This window comes from Tinamus guttatus, unplaced genomic scaffold, assembly GCF_059628265.1.
Source record: "Tinamus guttatus ecotype Peru unplaced genomic scaffold, ASM5962826v1 Tinamus_guttatus_pri_ptg000676l, whole genome shotgun sequence".
Taxonomy (NCBI): Eukaryota; Metazoa; Chordata; class Aves; order Tinamiformes; family Tinamidae; genus Tinamus; species Tinamus guttatus.
The window spans coordinates 1,832,851-1,853,142 of NW_028289210.1; the positions used below are offsets into that span (position 1 = coordinate 1,832,851).

General features: G+C 38.4%; 1 protein-coding gene across 8 annotated transcripts in view; it reads right to left on the reverse strand.

Annotated features, from left to right (window-relative positions):
* The window catches only part of GPHN (gephyrin), a 254,183-nt gene that overhangs the window by 177,456 nt on the left and 56,435 nt on the right, over positions 1-20,292 (reverse strand). For all 8 annotated transcript variants that reach the window (XM_088536554.1, XM_088536553.1, XM_088536550.1 and 5 more), the window contains exon 2: positions 7,021-7,099. In XM_088536554.1, coding sequence (XP_088392680.1) covers positions 7,021-7,099 — 79 coding nt within the window. The remainder of the gene's footprint in view (positions 1-7,020; positions 7,100-20,292) is intronic.

Below are 20,292 nucleotides of genomic sequence, written 5' to 3' on the forward strand. Positions count from 1 at the left end.
ACGCCAGGAGGATGAACAGCAAAAATGTACTAACTATTCTCCTTGGTGTTCTTGCTGGGGAATTCTTGATTTTCAGCAGAGATTCAGCGCTGAATGATCCAGACAGAATGCATTTGAAAGCCAATTATATCCACAGAGTACTGAATAGCATACAATTAATTTTCCTAAAACTTCAAAACTGACATTACAAGACAGGGTATAAATATAGCTAAAAAAGTAATTTCAGATTCCATTTTATATGATTTGGGTGGGCCTATTTTTTGCCTGGAAAGGAAAATTTGCAATTGCTGATACACACAAAATACAAGATGATCCATCTCTGAATGCATGAGTAGGTGGGGTTGGATGGTCGCCACTGTGGGGATGAACATTTTCTGAGGGTTAGTTGCTTATTTTGCAAAAATTGCTTTATCTTACAGTTTTAACTTTACTTCTCTGCCATATTTTTTTAATTAAACAAAATAGGTTTTTTTTAAAAAAATATTTATGACGAAAAAGTAAAAACATGTAGATTTTTCTCAAAAATTTCTTAAGGGCTTGTACCCTAGAACAGAAACCAGAAATATGATAGGATGACACTTCTGAGGTCTTTCATTTTGCCCTGAAATTCATTCAGGCTTGGATGAAAATAAACTTCTAATCTGGCACACTATTGTTTGAGAGAATGATGGCAGGGGGAGAAGGAGGGAAGTTCTCTTAACTTTCAGAGCACTGCAAGTGTGGTAGAGCATGCACAGTGCAATTTCCTGGGGCATGTGCGTACAATACACTCACAACTAGGGCTCTGAGAACAAAATGTGCAAGTTAGCTGTTTTGATTACCACACTCATTTCCATCTCAAAACAACATGGGTAAAAATCTTTAAATTACATTGCCTTTTATTCTCTTTATCTGCATATGAAAATACAATTGCATATTAATGTTTTTACAGGATTATGTGCACAGTGAGTGGCTCTCTAGGCTCTGTCAGAAAAGTTTATGTGAGCAGAGAGAAAGCTCCATGGCAGACATTCTTACTTTTGAAGTAGGTTTGTACTTTTCAGTGCATTCCTTGGAAAAAATGGATGCAGATAATAAAAGGAGGCAAGGGGAAAGCCCAATAGCTTTTATATCTGTATATATAAAAAAAAAAAAAAAAAAAAGATTTGCCATTTAGAACTTTGTTAAAATACAAAAAAGAAACATTCTAGGTATATATTGTCTCGTCATCATTTATTCTTTTGCTTAACTTTTCCCTACTGAATAGCTTCACATATTTACAGGGTGTTTATTGTACAGCATCTTAATGACAAGGAAAAAAATAGTAAATTAAAAGGCACTGTGGCAGGAAAAGACCTCTCAGTGTATGCATCCTTTAAATATATAATTCAATCACATCAGTGAAATGATACTCTAGAGCATCTTGTATTCCCTATGACATTCACCTCTGAAAATCTCATCTAGATTAAATTTCATGGGGACAGTTCGATTCCAACTCAAAAAAAATCATTTATTAGAAAGTGTTCTCGTATCCAAAATCCAACAACCAAAAGAAAATTCAATTTCTGATTTCATACATATTCAATCCAGAATTCCAGGGGATGAAATTGGAGGTATGAAGAGATGTGTGGTAACTAAAGAAAGAGCAAAAGGCTTAAAATAGAATTATTAAGTTTAAAGGGAAACATTTAATGTTGCAGTATAACCATGGTTCTTTGAAATGCCTGTCTGCAGAACATGACTTCGGGTAATTTTTGAATCCTTGATGTGTCAAGTTTTTAACTTCAAGGATGTCATCCATAAAAAAAAATATACTTATGTTGTGGTTATGCTCTTATGCTGTTCATGTACTTTGTCCCTTTTTCCATGCTAACAAGTGAAAGAGAATCCACGGTGAAACTCAAGTTACAGGCAGGGAGAGTGAAAAAAGGGACCCTGAAAGCAATACAAGAGTTATCATGAGGTCATTATACTTCCTATACTGTCTGCATACATCTACATTCTACAGGATGAACAACCCTAAAGATATTGTGAAGATCCACCCCCACAATAAACACAGCACAATTCTTTCTAATTCAAAAGTGACTTTGAATTCAAATAGAGTGTGTAGTGCTGTGTAAAGCCTCAAATACACCTCCAGGCAGCAGTGCCAGGACTATTGCCCAGCTGCCCAGGCCCCGTCAGCTGTGCAGTTCAGGAAGGTGCACCCCAGGTACACATTGTGGCTAGGTTCTCTATTACAATTTTGCTGTACTAGAACATCCATTTCCTCTGACAACTTAATCTACACTGCAAATACATAGGCAAATTACATAGAAGCCTTCCCTAATTAAGAGACTCTTTCAATTATTTATAGCTTTGACAAAATTTATCCTGTCTCCTACAAGAAGTCTCATGTCTGGAGGTCAGCTCAGGATTGATTTCTGGAAGAAGGCTTCAGAAGAGCATTTAGTCATTTTTAAGAGTGAGATTAGAGGAAAGTTTCTCCTGTGTAATAAATTATTACAACTCCCTTGCTGAGAGGCTTTTGTGCTTCCATTACTAGGGCTACCAAATTTAAATTCAGTCGTGTCAGAGAAGCCTGCTCTACTTTCAAGGACAAATCTTTGCTGACCCTGTGGAAAAAATGTTCTAAGCGAACATGGATTCCATTATTCATGAAATCACTATTCCTGCAAAACAAATATAGGAACTGCCACACCAGCTCAGCCCAAAGGTCCCTACATCTCAATACATTGGTTCTGATGTTGAGAAGCAAGAAATGCCAGTGAGTAAATTCATGATACAGAGCACGGGTTGTCTTCTGGTCACACCGCCTGCATCAGTACCTTCAGTTTCAGAGCTTATTGAGCTAGAAGCTGCAAGGAGATCATCACACAGAAGAGCCATAGCTTCATGGCTGCTGGGTCCCATCAGTCTCAACCCTTTCTTCTATCAGTTATTTATACTTGACAATTCCACAGGATCTTTTATCAATTATGCAATATTCAGTTCTGCTACACTTGAATACACTTGACTTTAGTCATTTTAAGCCTCATGTCTGATTTTTTTTCTCCCTATCACAGTTTCTAAATGGTGAAAAGATGTGTAATTGTCTTTTTGCCTTCCCCCCCCCATGATAATCATTTTGCGTACCTCCATCACAAATTTTCTCTTGTTACGTGAAAAGTTCTAGTCTGTTTAATTTCCCCTTGAGTGGAATTTATTTCAAGTCTCTGCTTAATCTTATGATCCATATTTAGGCCCTTTTTAGAAGTTATTTAACACAGTATGCAAGTACATCCAGAGTTTAACTGAGTAGCACAAACAGGTCTCCAGTGGTTAGATAAATCCAGACTGGGATTAACATATACAAATTGATAACTAAATAATAACTCCAATAAATGGAATAGCTTGCTAAGAAATGGGGTAGACTCAGTCTTTGAGCAAGATGATCTTGTTGGGTATATGACAAATTTGGCAAGCAGTTGCAAACTGCCTGCAGTCAAAGTATATAATGGTTGTCTCGTTCAAATCATAAATCCATCTAGATGGCAAGGGGCCAACTGTATTTATAACAACTTTAAGAAGTGCTTAATAGAGCTGGCTCATCATGATCAATTACTTTAGGAAGGTGCCAGATCTCTGGAAGTTTGCCATGTACAACTTTTCCATTAGATGCTGTACTAAAAATAGACTGCCCTTCTGTTCCTCATGAGTACTGCCTTTGCACAGAAACATACTTCGTACTACGATAATACTATGAGTCCTTGCAAAGATCACTGCATAATAAGCAAGAAGCAAGGGAAATAGTTAAGACATGGCTATTCAAGAAAACACATGGTAATCCAGTCAAACAATGGGAAAAAAATTAGTATAAAGTCCCACTTGAGTGGTGCAACAAAACAAGACATCGGTGGGCAGAATTAGAGGAGAAAGATTTTGTCTCAGCTCTGACTTATTGTAACCAGCAATGAAGGGAAATTATACATATATATATGCCCATGCATTGACATATAACAGACACTAGAAAACCAGAAAAGCTGCACAAAAGTTATACAGTTTATGAAGGATTAAGCAATGACTTCTAATGAGATACTTGGGCTTAACTTTCTCATTTACTTATTACTATAATTACCTACACGGGTTTTATAATCTTTACCAAGGAAGAATGTACTAGTGACTTCCAAATGATGAGCAAAACTCAAAAAGGATCATCTATGATAATTTCAGTGCTAGACTTCACTAGCTTCCTTCACATTAGTATTGCATCTATGAGGTCTTCAAATCTACAGTATAGCTTTTGTTTTGGGGAAGGAAAAAAAAAAAAACCTTCTCAAAATTTCTTTCATCACCTTCAGCAGACTGATTTTCAGTCCTTAAGTGAGAGATTATAAAAAAATCTTTTAATTACTTCCAGAAATAGCATCTACCTTCTTGACCTCTGATTTTGTAATATAAGGCAGCGACAAAAATACTACTTCTATCAGTTCAGAGACAAATGGAATTCAAACTTCACTTTATTCTAACAGCTTGTACGAGAGAACTTTTCTGCAATACACAGGTACTAAAACCAGCTTCAATCTCCTGGTAACTAAGCACACCTGATATTAAAGAGACACTAATCAGAATACCCTACAGTGCTGATTTCAACCTTGGAACACAATCATTGGTTTTATAGCTCTCTGCAATAATGAAAGAAGTTCCGTCTACAATGGAGATAAACAGAGACTCCAAAGGAGCTCGGGAACTGTATCAACAAGCTAAGATTCGCAAGACATAGACGATATTCAAAACACATTTCAAAGAATATATCATATTGTTCTATTATAAAATACGCTTAAACTTTTTTGATGCTACCGTTTAGTCTATTATACTCCTACCTTTTAAACCATCAATTGCTGAAAATGTGAACTCCGGTTAAAAGTATACACTGATTGCATATTTACATGCTAATTAGCCTAAAAATTCTCAAACTGTCTTAAATTATTTTATTAGTGTCATACATTAGAATGTGTTGAATATCTTTAGAATGACAGAGCCATTCACAGAGAAAACATCAAAAGTTTTTACATAAAATGACCTTGATATCTAATACTAGATTCCCCCCAAAGAGAAAAAGTTTGTTTAGAGATCAAATAGGCATGAAGAAAATCTCGTGTAAATCTCATTGCAAAAATGTAAATATTAAACTGGAAAGAGGACAAACCAAATGTTATGCTGCTCTTTCAGGTAACATTAGAGCTGAATACCTTGAAAAAATAAAATCAAACTTTATTCCTCCCCCCCCACCTCAAAATGATTAAAACACCTCCTTGATCAACACTGCCAGTTTTTAGCCCCATATTGTTGTGTTGCATTTGTCTTGCATTGTAAGGGATTTGGAAACCACAGCACCTAGGGAGCCAGGAACAAAAAGCTGAGCTGAACAATACAACTATATATGTTGGATCATGACTTACTTAAGGCTCCCCACACAGTTGCACTTAAAACACACACACACACACGCGCGCACACCAAAAACAAACACCACCAACTCACACTCCCAATAAGCACTAAATTCCACATTTCCAAGCATATCAATTTAGGAAGACAAAACAAAGTATATACTTTCCTATCGCAAGGCCAAAAGAAACAGACTTTTCTTGCATTATAATCTGTCATATAACAGACACGTCATGAAAAATCCTTGAGAAGTAACAGATGTTTGAAGATTTTATTCAATCTTTCAAAATGATAGAAGAGGAACTCCTCTGCAGTTGCTTACACTACAAGCAACAGAAATCCATTTAACTTCTGTAGATTACATTAACGGATTACAATCTTCACATAAATGATGAGATAAGAGAAGAAACTACAAGTTTTCACTACTCTACTTTGTGTAAATGGCAAGGAAGATCATCATTCTATAGCAAATGTAATTCATTCTTTTTGAAAGCAATCTCCAGAAATGATAAATACACCATTTCTGATTTATCACCAGTATTTACTGTATGCTTGGGAACATACTATCAGCTGAAAACAGCATAAATAATTCTCAGAAGGAAAAGCCACCAGAAAGGCAAGTTTCGGTTGAAAATTAATTTCTTTTAAATAGCCTCAATTTGTACACTTAAATTTACATAGTCATTACTGAAATATTTGCTACCGCATTCATTCTGTGAACCTCAAGCGTTGATTATACTTACTTGCATATTGTACTTTCTGCTGCTTTCCAACAACTACTGAAACATTTATCCCCGTTATCAGAAAGGCTCATCACACAGACTCGCTGTGGGGTGTGCAACCATTCTTGTTAGAGAAGCACTTTCTTCCCCCCCCGCCTCCCCCTTCTCTTTCCACCGCAATACATGCTATATTTGCTTGCTTCTCCATGCTAGCAAAAACATTTTATACCAGTATTGAAGTTAACTGAAGAACACAAGTGGAAAAACACTCCAAATTAAAAAACAGCAATGCAAGTTAGATATGATTTCAAAATCATCTCAGAGCTCATAAGACTTTTTTTAATACTGAGCTTCTGCACAAAATCAGCTGAAAAGGAAGACCACCAGACTTGCCATGATGTAAAAATTAGATCTGCTCTACACTTGAATTAACACATGAACTACTGATAGAAATAAATGTTCAAAATATCAGCTGTAAAAAAAAAAAAAAAGCCATAGGTCACGAAAAATTAGGATAATTAAATAAATTAAGTTTAATCTCCTAATGTCTGTGCAGTGCACCTTAAACAAGGACGGGTAACATTTTGCATGCAGTTCCTCCATTGAAATAGCAGCAGGCAGAATCCATTACCTCTAATGACTGCTCTTGTACTAAGTCACATTTTACTATACGTACTCACTGGGTGTCAGTTTGTGAACAGAAGCAGGCAGAACACAACGTGGTTTTAATCATATCTGTCTGTATTAGCAAGCAATATAGTGTCCTGGCAAGCATACCCCCACTAAAGCGCTAAGTGCACTTCATCATACTAAATCTTTATGCAATTACAAAGCTACTCATAAGGATATCATGAAGAAGTTTTTCTTTACTTAGCAAAAAGAGCCAGATACTCACAAAGAAGGGTCCTGGACCAGATCTTTAAGGTTAATTCCACTACGATCCTCGGCAAGGTTCCTGAAGCAACTGTCACTCACTAAAAAAATAAAAATAAAATTAAAAAAAAAAAAAAAAAAAACAGAGAAACAAAAGAGGTGGAAATTTAAGAACAGTATGCAGTTTTGTTAAGTAATAATGTTTATTTGGTGTCATTCACAAGACCATTCATATAAATATCCTGATTTTTGAATGAGGCTTTAGCTGATTTGCAGATTAAATTAATTCAGTAGAATGGAATAAAAATTTATCACAGATAACATGGGAATAATCAGTTTCAGCTACTATCCTTAATATTTCTAAGCCTTCTGTGGCTACAGAAAATCTCAAACTCAACACTGAATGCTTATGCATGCAGAGATATCAGTAAAAACAAACTCAGCAACAGCAGGTATTGCACACATTTAACATTTAAGCTCATAGATTGTTCATGGGTTAGGATAGATGTTTAATCTAAGCAACAGCCAAAGCAAACAGTTTGGAGAATCAAGTTATTCAAACAGCTTATAATTAATTTATAAAATGTATATAAAAAAGCTAGATTTATATGACAGTTTTTCAATTTTTATAGTAAATAACTTTACAGAAGTTTAAGAGTATTAATGTGCTTTCATTTTCTTCACTATATAAAAACAGAGATACACCATGACATACACCATGTTTTGAATCTGAAAGGCCAAGTTCTTTTTCTTTACTAATGCTCTTAGCACATGAACTCCACTCACTCGCATGGGCTCATTTCTCTTACACACTGCTATAGTCAGTTAGATAGGAAAGGAACATTGGCATGAATGACTTTGAACGTCAGCGCAAGCACCAAGGAACTGCAGTTATTTCCAAGTACGTCAAACTTGATGAAGGACACCAAGGTGGTGACAAGGCAGAAGTCAACATAAAGAGCAATTCACGGCATTGGCGGCATCTTCGGCCAGCCAGGGGCAGGCTCAGGAGGGAAGGTGTCCTGTTCCATGCCCAAAATGGGGCATGCATCCGCTTGCACTGGAGAAAATAGAATGCAGGGAAAACCCTCTGCAAAAGCAAGTGTCCCTGCTCCTTGCTCTTTATCTGCTTTGCACTTCAGCACTTTAGTAGCCCAGAGTTACCCTAAACTTTTCATACCTGCCACAGAAAATGTTCACAGCAACTGTTGTTTGCCCCGGGTGAGCGCTGAAACACAGATACGGTGTGCCACAGTCCCCAAGAGAGCTCCTGCTTTGAGACAGTCACCACAGGTCTTCAGCTTTAACAGAAGCTACCTGCGGCACCTGGCACCACGAGGCCCCCGCACGACTCCGGGCACCCTGGGGCTTCCCACGGCACCTTCCCACACGCGCGGCCCGGCTCAGCACAGCTGCTCCAAGGGCAGCATGTGCCTTCCTGTGTGGCCACGCGCAGGCTTTCCCACGATGGATCCGCACAGTAGGAGGACTCGGGGGCCTGCCACTCCAAATGCTTTTGCCAGCAAAGAAAATAGCTTGCCCATGAGTGCCAGGACTAATGCCAGCTGGTTTCCTAGGAATGTGCGCTTTGTTCCCTCAGTACTATTCGCACTCACCATAATAAATCTAGATTCCCTTTGACATCCAAGGGAGAGGATGAATGCTAATCCAAAGCCATTAACACAAAAGCACCAGCCATTACCAAATGCCTTTTCCTCAGCTGCAGTACTAAGTCTAAGACTTGAATCTCCTTCTCTTTGCCTGGTTGCTAATTTTCAGTTAACTTGTATAACAGTATCTTCAAACAATCTTGCATTGCTACACTACTGTTCCTTTCCTATTAGCTTGTTATCAATCTTTCAAGTCTCCTTCTCTCTTCATTCCCCTCTTACGTTTCCTTCTACTTAAAAGAGACACAAGAGTAAAATTACAAAGTGGCAACACTTGCTGGGTTAACAAGCAAGTATCTCGCAGCATGTACTAACAACCAGGCAGGCTGTGCAGCACCCAGGTTAACACGGGCCAGGGGACGCAATCCTAGCACCGCTCTGAGCAGTGTGGCACACACATCACACAAGCAAACAGCACTCAATTTTATTTCAATCCACCCGAGGCCTAAAAACAGCCTCTCCTCACCCAACCTTCAAGAGAGGTCGTGTGTTTCTCTGCCACATCAGTAAACGTCAGTACCTTCTATTCCTTGAGCATGTTGCACAGGGCAGGGATATATGTTGCTATTAAAAAAAAAGAAAAATAAAGAGACAAAAACCACACTGCCTCATAAATCATCTTTCTGCAAGAACAGTGATGAAACTGGAGAAGGTGGCCCTCAACTTCCAGAATAAACAACAGAAGAATTGTTCTTGATGACTCAAAGAAAGTCTCCATTTTGGTTGCTAAAGCTGCAAAATTTATGTTAGAGCCTCTCTGAAGGCTGTGAACCTCTAACCACCTCCCCACTCCCCAAATCCTCACTTTTTAACCCAAATTAAATGAGCCATTTATTCTGTGTATTCACTACATGAATGTGTGTGAGGCCTTTTAATGATTTACCATTCAAATTTGCACTATGTGTGTGGCCTTGAGCTAGAAAATCTGTACTAAACTTCCATCTATCCATTTCATGTCTAACAAGCTTGGGCTTCGGCTTAGTCACACTGCCTGCTCATCACTTCAAAAAGAAAACACCAAGCCATGAAAGGCATTCAAATCCCTGGAGAAAAAGCATCAGGACTTATAACTGTTTGCCTCCCTTTAAAAATGATCCTAATTTTTTGAGCCAAGAACACTAAGTGTTTCAGGAGATGCATCTTGGAGTCATTCATTTTCATCGGAAATTCATTTTTTTCTGCTCCCTGCCCAAATACAGTCACATTCAAGAGCAGCTTCCTTGCTTGTGAACACTAACAAACTCTTGGATGGGGGAAAAGAGCAAGCAAGCACTAAAGTTTTTAATGCTTTTGAGAGTAACCCCTCTTTTACGGACCTCTGAAATTATTAGTTCTATCAGAGGTTCCAATAGCTCCATTTACAGCAGATGACAAAAAAAGACACTTTTAAAGGACAGTCTTTTCAAAGAGGTCTTGTAATTGCTTTTCAGCTTTCCTCATGTCTTTAGGGGAAGCCTAAGAGTTTTCATTACTGTAAATAATAAACAAAATCTTATCCCAAGCCTTAGTTTTCTTGTGCGTTATTTAGTTTGGGAAAATAACTCGTTTAATTTATTGGCTAACACCTGAAGCACTCTGCAGCATTTACACAGGCACAGCTTTACAGCTTTCATGGATTTTTGGTTATACCATGTGCCAATCAATTTTGTCATCAGTGTCACCTAGACCACTTCTAAAGATAAGGTGGGCCCATGCTAGGTGCTAGCCTGTATTTCATTCCTTGTCACCCGAATTAATGCACTATCCATTTCCCTAAGATTCACTCTATCTGCAAACATCATGTTTCTTCTGCCAAACACCTCCTGCGACCTCTCCCTTTCCTCTGCCCCCATAGTGTAGAGAGTTTATTAAAGATCTGTGTGCCAAGGTCTGCACGATCAGTTGGTGATATGATCTAGGAAACCACATTTCACATCATGGCACGTACCATTACCCCTCTGTTACTGTTGCACAGCTAAATGCACACAAATTTTCCGATACTTGAAAAATCCTTCAGATCTGAGCTACACTCCAAAGGGCCTCGGTGTCTAATTCTTTTTCTTCTACTCATTTCTCATACATCCTCATATAGAAGAAATCGGGTAACTACACACAGATCACTAGCATTTAAGGATCTTAGTACCCTCAAGGAACTTGATCCATTTTCTCCACAGCTCAACCTAATCTGTCAAAGTCTGTTCAAACAAAAATCAAAATTACATGGCAAAAAAGGAGAAAAAAATGTTACATTGGATATACCCTGAAAACCCAAATCCCTGTTGTAAAGCAGAAGGCAACAACTCCAAGCTTGACCATCCCCCGTGTCAAATAGCTGACACTATTTATTACCAGCCACACAAGGTAACAGGCCAAACTGGATGGAGTCAATCTGGGTTGACAAGTTTTGAGACAGGCTCTCATGCACTGTTTCCAGTAGCTCTTCCTTTGCCAGATGCAGCACAGACTGCTTTACAGTGCTTGGGAGCCCTACTCCGGGCTCAGGAGCCCTCCTGAAGCCAGACCCTAACACCATCAGTGCCAGCTTGGCTATGGCAGGAGTAGAACCGAGTCCCATGCAAGTCTTCATGAAGCTTTACCAAGCACCACAACACAAGCTTAAGTCAGGAGACACCAGACAGATAGGTGTAAACCCACTTTACATGGTGCTACCTCAAACATAGCAGAATTTATTAGTTCAGATTTGCAGCAGTGCAAAGGCATTTGAAGCACTCTCCAGGTCTTGGAAGAACTACAGTCATATCCACAGGACACTGTCCTAGAAAATCCTAACAGGATCTTGCTCCCTTCCCAGGGCTTCGCAATGCAATCAAACCATAATTGAAACAGAATTCCTACATTTCTCCTAAAGTGAAATTATTGGAGAAGTTGGGCACTATTAACAGGTTTAATGTGCCAATATGCTTAAAATAACACTAACTGTGGGAATCTGGGGTGTGGTTTTTTGTTTGTTTTTTAACAGTGCTCCACCAATGTGGCACAGAGCTTTTCAGAATATAAACTGCTACTCTGGAGTAGATCAGAGACTCAGCTATACCTATCTCTGAACAAGTGCTGATACTGGATCCTATAAACAGAAGAACAAGTTCTAAAATACAGGATTTTCAAGAAAGTTTCTATTTTCTTCACTGCTGTCTTTCCCGATGTCACTGGTGACAATTTTAGTGACACTGATTCTTTCCTGGAATCAAGTTCTACTAAGTTGCCACAGAAGGAGAGGACACAATCATGCAACAGACTGCAAATACCTAATCCTGAGATACTGACAAGAATTTAATTTAATTGACTTCTAACCCAGCTTCCAGCATAGCTGGAGTGGTTATGTCAATCTTCCATGGGGACTTTTCCCAAGTAGTTAAGGAGAAGAGCATCAGCCTTTCTTTGCCACTCTCATCCAGAGAAGAAGGAAGCAGCTGGCTGGGAAACAGGCAACTTGAGCCAGATATCCCTCTACTGCAGAGAGGGGTGACCCAAAAACATGTGTCTTATGAAACAAAAACTCTACTCCTTCCCCTCTGAACCTAACTCAAAGAGAGTGAGGTTTTAACTTTCTCCCTATAACTGTTTTTTCTATTGTGGGTTTGTCTTGAACACTGCCTATTCTAGGCAGCCAAGTAATGGCTATTTGCCACAGAACTGGTACTTCACATTAACACTGCAAAGACTCCTTAGTTCCCAAATATCCTTTCTCAATGGCTTTTTGTAACACTGAAAAGTGAACCAATGTCTCTTGCCATTTCTTCAAACTGGAAAGATCCTGAAAATAATACTTTAGAAAGTTGGAACAGACCAATTTATCTCAGCAAGCTGTGAAAAACCTAATAATGAGTTAAAAAGCTAAATGTTAGCAGTTTTACTGCCCATCACCTAAGTAGACTCATTCAACCAATATATTGAAACTACAATCTCAATTCATGTTAGGTTCTAAAAATCATGTTTTGCACACGACTTAAGATACAGTACTTTATGAAACCTAATAGACAGAATGCAAAAATATAGGACATAAAAACACACTATGAAAACAACAGGAGTAAGCTTTACAATTCCATATCTTTGTGTTTACAGCTGACTTTTGGTATTGCACCACTCAGTACTCTCTGGTGAACACAAGTCCTGGCTGCAGGGCAAAATGCCAGGGATGACCCATTGGCGCTCTGGGACCTTGCTGCGCTCTCACCATCAGGTATTTTAGAACAATTATCTCAAAGACAGATTTTTGAGTTCTGTAAGAAAAATTATTGTATCAGTCTAAAGTTTGCTTACTTTAATCGTACCTTGTCAACCTATTAGGAAAGCAGTAGATGGGAGTGCCTTTTAGTTCAGTACAACCCTCACTCAACTGCAGTCATGAGAATTCCAGTGTGATGTTTTTTTCCCACCACCCTTCCTCCATGCGTTAAAGTAGGCTGGGAAAGGAGCTCTTTCCTAACATCCTATTCTTACTTTATTCTTTTTGAACTATCAGGATTTTAGCCATGCTCAAATTTTTATTACTTATTACTTGCAATCAATTTAGAATTGCTAATGTGATAAGCAACCTAGATTATTCTTCCCATTTGTTTTAGCTAACTAAATGCGATTTTTCTCATAATCATATTACTTACCTAACTTGCTCTGTCTCCTTTCAGTGACTCATAGCCTCTGCTACTCTTAAACACATTTTTGCAGTGTACAAATGTTGTCATCTCACTGCTGTCCCTATTTTGTACAACAACATCTTTTTTCCCCCCTAAACAGAAAATTATATCCTCTGGAGATAATCTTGTCATGCTGATACTTGACTGCCTATTCTTAGCCATTAGTTCCCTCTCTTGGCTGATTTCAAGTCTTCAGCAATATTTAACTCTTAGCCTACAGCAAGCAAAGAAATGGGAGAAGACTTTACAACCTATACAGCCTGTCATGTCTAATAAGTTTGTCTCTACAGGCAATGAATCGAATAAATCAATCAACTGTCAGGACCAAAGGAAGACACTTGGGCATCTGTGGGAGAATGATACTCCCTATTCACAGTTGTTCCTCTCCTCACTGCATCCTCCATTCCCAAATCCTGCAGCTCCTAGGAAACCCAAGAGTCCCGCACCTGTAACACACAGCAGCCCAGAGTAGCTCAACAGGGTGACCCTCTCCCTAGCTCCTGCCCTACACATGCGGCTAAGCCAACACTTCCCTGTTTCCAGCTGAGGACCGATTGTGACCTGTTTATCTGAGCGGAGACCAGAGTTGAAAGGCATCAAATAGAGGGTTCTTCTATAGATTCAAAAATAATGCAGTGCCCCATAACAAATAGTTACTCCAGCTTTTTCCAAGTGTAATGTAATTTGCACGCAAAAAAAAATTATTCAGAAAGCCTGTTCAAAACCAATGAAAAGCTATGGAGGAACATGGTAAACTTGGCGACTGCTCTCTTGGCTACTCTTTGCTTGCTATGCATTTCCCTTTTTAATCCTTTCACTAACCTAATATATAAAATATGAGGGGGATAATGTATCTCAGACAACTACAGAGAACACAATCTGGCATGTAACAATTTAAGAAGTTCTCATTCGTGTAAGGAATGGTTCGGAGGTTCTCCATTCATCCCACCTATTCATTTCTACGTGCTACCTTCTAAGAAAAGAACAGAAAAAAATCCCCACAGGAGCATGGCAATGTCAGTGAAAGCTAGTAACAGAGCTTAGGATTAGCCCTAACAATTCCAAGAATTCAATCCTGTACCTTTGCAATTAAAATTCAAATTCATAAAAATTTAGCATAAACATGACATCAGTGTAATGAGTATACAAAGACAATGTTTTTGCCAGGCTCCCAAGGTTGTCCCTTTCACTTCAATACAAAACTCATAGAAACCAGTTCTGATGGTCATGGCTATAAAACAGTCAGTTCCATAGAGATACATAGATCCAGCCAGGGAAATATTTTAAAATATTTTAAAATTCCACCCTTACAGCAGCTTACAACCGTGTTAAAATAGTTTCACTTTCTAACATCTCACCAGGTGAAAAGAGTATTCCTGCTCTTCACGTTGCAAAAGATTTGAATGCAAAAGAACAAAGCTGCCTTGAATAGAATTATCAACACATCATAATCTGCTGTGAACAGATTTGAACACAGTGAGCACTTTCGCACTACAAAAATAACAACGTGAACAACAAAGACGCGCATCAGATTGCATTATCATCTGTATTTTGATGTGGATTTTCTGACGAAGCTTATCTGCAACACCCTTAAGTGGGAGGAGGAAGAATAAGGAGAAGAGATCTAATCACTGAACCATGTTTTAAAACAACAACATTCCAAGGACAAAAAAAACCAAGATTTTCTTCCAACTCACTAAATATGATGATTTGCAAGAATAAATCTGTCTTAAAATATATTTTAGATATTGGCTCTTATATAACATCTCACTGATGCTAACTGATAGCTAAAGCCACTGGCAAAAAAAAAAAAAAAAAAAAAAAAAAAAAAAAAAAAAGAGAGAGAGAGAGAGAGAGAGAGAGAGAGAGAGAAAAGGAAAAACAAAATCCACCGCCAAACCAGAGAGCAGCACATTGCTACTACTGCCACTATAGTCTTGTGCTAAACAAACAAATCAAACATTGCACAAGCACCCCTGTTATCTATCCTAGTGCACTGTAGCTAGCCAGGCTCAAATGTTGTGCATGTATCTGGTACATCTTTTACCAGCAGAGCAAGCTGCAAGGCAAACAGCATTTCCTGGCCAGCAAAACAGAGCAGTCGGCATTTGCCCATAGCCTAAACCCTACTGAAACCTCACATATACTCCCCAGAAGATTTAATGGCAGAGCATCTCTTTTTCACACTTGTATTCAAAGAGGGCCTACAAGCTTTTCCTGATCGAATTAATTATCTTTGATATAACATTACAGACATAACGTGCTTGTGTCACGATCAATAATTCAGAAAGATGGGAAATTTTCTACTGCCAAAGTCATCCTACCAGCCAACAATAATGTAGATGCAACTAAGACTTTATAATAATATTTTTTAAATGCAGCCATGAAGCTGCTGAAGAAATCGATGGTCACTAATATTCTTCATGGGATCTAGGAATGATCAATCCTGTGGATAAAAGAAGTCTGGAATATCAACTAGTCCCGGTCTCCTTGGAGCAGCATGTAGTTAAAAGGAAAAAAGACAGAGAGAAAGGCATGAGAAAACAGTCAGTAAAATACATTGAAAGGTGATTTTTGTTCATTCAAAGAAATTCCTGAAGAACACATAAAAAATGGCGTGTACATACAAAAAAAATCATTTCCTGATGTAAATACTTGCATAATGAAAGTTTTCCACAGCTGCATTACAACCCTGCCTCAAAGGTACCTGTAGCTCAGGCAAGTCTTTAGACCATCTGTGAACACCAACAGACCCAAGGCCCATGCCAGTCCTCTCCAGGGACCCTTGTGACTCAACACTGCACCAAATTGTTAGTTCTTCCTCATCCTATATATATATATGTGTGTGTGTCCTATACACACACATATATAGGACACACACATATATAGACACGCACATGCACGGACTTCCAAAAATAATCTGGCCTGAGGCAATGTAAGGAAAACATCAACTGGGGGGTGGGGGCGGGTGCAGAGAGGGGGAATGAAGAGAGTCTTTTACAGAAGGGAAGTGTTAGGCAGTCTCAATAAGAGCATCTGCTAACAGCCCCTGCCTGCAATGTGCAGCCCATGAAAACGGTGGCATGTACGGAGAATTTGGGCATGTGACAATGAAACACTAATCGGGCTTTATGAATGAAGAAACCTACGGTACAGTTTGGGGTCGATTTTAGAGTCATGGCCTCAGAATTCATTGATTTTCTCTTAAATGAAGAAACCTTCAGCCTAGTAGTTAGAAATTATCTGCAGTATATTAAAAATAATTTCTACTGAGTTAACATTCAAGTTCTTTCCATTTTGCTGACTAATGCATTTGTGCAGTTTTTGTTGGAATGACATAAAAATGTAAAAAAAAAAAAAGAAAAAGAAAAAAAAAAAAGAGAAAAAAATATACACCAATTCAACAATATGAAAGAATCTGGAAAAGGATCGGGTTGCCTATATCCAATTCATGTATCTTTTTGAGACTACATAAATTTTGTACCTTTTTACCCTAAATATAAAAAGGAAAAACAAGAAAAGGCTAACTATGTATCCAATATCCAAATAAGACACTGTTTGTTCATTGCCTTAAAAAACTCTGGGTTACATTTTGATGCTTTACGTACTGTAAGCCATAGAGTGGCCATTGTATTGTCTGTAATGCTAGAATGTAATTTTTTTCATTTAATCTCTTGACTTGGCTTCTATTTGCCATGTACCACAAGTTTGACTATTAACAATGCAATATAGTTTGTCTCAATCACTGACACAACTTTATCTGAATTTAAAATCAAACACATCTTAGCCTGTTGACCACATGCTGTATTTATCTTACGTGGTAAATAAACTTCTTGTTTCCATAGAAAGGATATAGAAAGGACATAATCTTTTAAAACAGCTAAAAAAAAAAAAAAAAAAAAAAACCACACACACTTTGCTGCAGTTTTCTAGTGGAGCACACCAAGTCAGTCATAGATTGCTGACAGAAATTTCTTTACTAGCTGCATATTTCAACATGGAAAAGACTACACAACATTCCAGCAGAACTATTTCCACCTGCTCATTCATTGACTCACAGCACGAATAGATTTCCATAACCAAACACTGTTCTTTTTAGGCATGTGTTGCTTAGAACTAGAATTTAATCTAACGAAGAAATGGGGCAGCCCCCAAATAAGTAAGGAGCTGGAAAAAACACAGCCACATTTCCTATCCTCTTCCTGTGGAATGTAAAACAGCCATAGAGGAAGGAGACTGCACTGTTGCATCATATGGAGAACAGGGCCACAGCCTAGTATTGTAAGCAGGGAAAAGCCTAATATCGAAGCTATGTCAAACTTCAGACTTCTGCATTAGATGATAGCAAAGCAGGTAGCAGATGAACACGGAAATCAGCTGATACCTACAGCCTGTACAAGGAGGCCCAGGACAGAAGAGCATTCACAGCGCAATGGCTACAACCACAGCAGCAGAGCTGTACCCAGCCCCAGCCAAACCTTTCCTTGCTTCAACAGTGCCAGGACACAGGCACCTGAACCAATTCTCAAGTCTGCAAATTGCTCAAAATACTATGATGGTGGCTCAGCCTGGTGACGAAGGCAGGCAGTGCCTATTTCTAGCAGCAGACCGCACAAGATGGTTGAGAAAAAGGTGCAAAACACCCCCTGGGGCATGGATTTAAAATAACCTGCCCTGGATGAAAACAACATTTCAGTTGTACCACTTAAGTATAACCCTAATATCTGAAACATGTTTAATTTTCCCAATATTTTTAGAAACAGCTATAACATTTTTAAATTTCCAAGTTCTACACAAATGCCCAAGCTTTCCTCATATGTTGCTACAGTCCATGCTATCTGTGCAGAGAGACAGCCTCACTACCCTCCCGGCCTCTCAGGCACGATTATCCCACATTGCTGTTCAGAGAGGGCAGACGAGCAAGAGAAGGACATTCCTGATGCTGCAGGAAGATGGGTCCCCCACCACTTATTCTGGTCGATTCCTCCCGGTTTCAACACACTTATCCACAAGCAGCTGCTCCTCAGGTCTCAACACCAACGTTTAGAGGCCATTCAAGGGCACAAGAAAACTGTTGTGCATAAGTGATGTATGAAACCACACTTAAGAGCAACTAAATTCTTCTTCCTTTCTCATTTTGTCTTGAAAGGCTTGAAATTTGAAACATTCTATATTTTTGCCCCGAATTTGGTCTTAACTGTTCTGACACAGACAGACTGCCACAGCTCATCTAACCAAATAAGACAAAAATCAACTTGGCTTTATAGCAGAGAAGAAAATAAAATGAATAAAAAGTCCACACCAGAAGATTTGCATGGCAGTGATGTAGAATACCATTCATTTTGTCTTGCCACTGGACTGTGGGTTATTTGGGCTGTCTGCTCTACTTCGCCAATGAAAGCTTGGGGAACAAAATCCAGTTACAAATGTGTGTCCTGAAAAACCCAATTGCTGTAATATGCCCAAGTGCCCCATAGAGGCAAGCACCTTCCTACTTGCCAGAAAGTGTTTGCAAGTTTGTTAGAAAACATTAATGCCATCACTATTAAATGACTCATGGCCACATTGGCATCTTAGCCAGTTCATTGAGAAAGGCCATTTTGATCCTCTACAGAATTTTTTAAAGAGTAAGAATATAGGCAGCTAGAGTCTTCCAAGCATCAACATTTACAAACTAAGAGAGTACACAAAGCTTTAAGCATTGCTATCACAGAAATATTGTCACTACCAGACATACACACTAACCTCAACAGTATCTCAACTCTTCAGTAAAGAAGTGCACATCTGCCTAAGGCAGGAAAACTAGAACACCATCCTTTCATTCCTCCATTCTGTGTGCCCATCTCCCTTTCTCCTTACCTCAGGTTTCCTTCCAAATATTTTCTGGACCTCATGTTCAATTTCAAGCAAATTTTACAGAAACTGGAAATGTCCAAGATGACAAGTTATTCAACATTTGAGCATGGGAGTGCTGGGGGCAGCAAGTGAAGAGGGGCAGCCTTAGATGATTGTGAACCCCACACAGGTCTGCATTTACCTACTGCGTGACTGTGTGTGGAACAGCTTTTCAGTTAACTAGCATAATTATGACTTAGTATGTCATTAATTTCAAAGTAAGGGCAAAATACTTAGAACAAAACAAAAACAAGTGAACAGAAAACACAGAAAAACTCAGGTTCTTCATAATGTTCAATATCCCAAAACATAGGGACATAATCACAAACTTCAATGTTGGTGTAAAATTATGTATTATATGAAGGCACAGTAATATATTTTGAAAGAGAAAGCAGTATTGAAATAAGTTTCATTCAGAGGGAAGTTAAAATGCATTACAGATAACAAGCAAAATTCTAAACTGACAGACAAGCAGAGCTATTTTGGGAAGTGAACAGATGGCTACAGAAAAGCTGACCCAGAAATTGAGAACAAAAGAGGGAGTCAGAGCAGGGTGCTGTAATAAGGTAGAACTTGAGAACTCTGTTTTCCTGTTTTATTGCGTAAATTTTCTGATAAGCTCAAGACACTAGAAATCTAAAATAGAAAAAACCTGGATTACACTTCCATTTATATCAGTGACTCGCTGAAGGTTTTGGCTTTCACTTCTTCCCTCCTCTGTCTCTCTAGATTCTTACACAGTCATTACACAATCTCACTACTGCACCTATTGTGCTAGAAGTAACAGGAAAACTATAAAGTTATAGTTCTAAAGCATAGCTTATTTACTGTGATAACTGTTAGTTAAGAAATGTTTAACAAACTCCTAAAATGTGTTTAATAAATTATTTAAACCAAAATACCGCATATGACCTTCTTAAAAGTATACTAGATTTTTGACCCACTATGATCTCTGTAATTAGAGACCTTAAAAATTCACAAGAAGCAACAAATCAATGCAAAAAAAAAAAAAAAATCAATAAAAGTCTCCCAAACCAAAACACTCAATCTTCTCTTATTTGCAAGGACAAAAGGCTCTGGTCTTATTCCCAAATA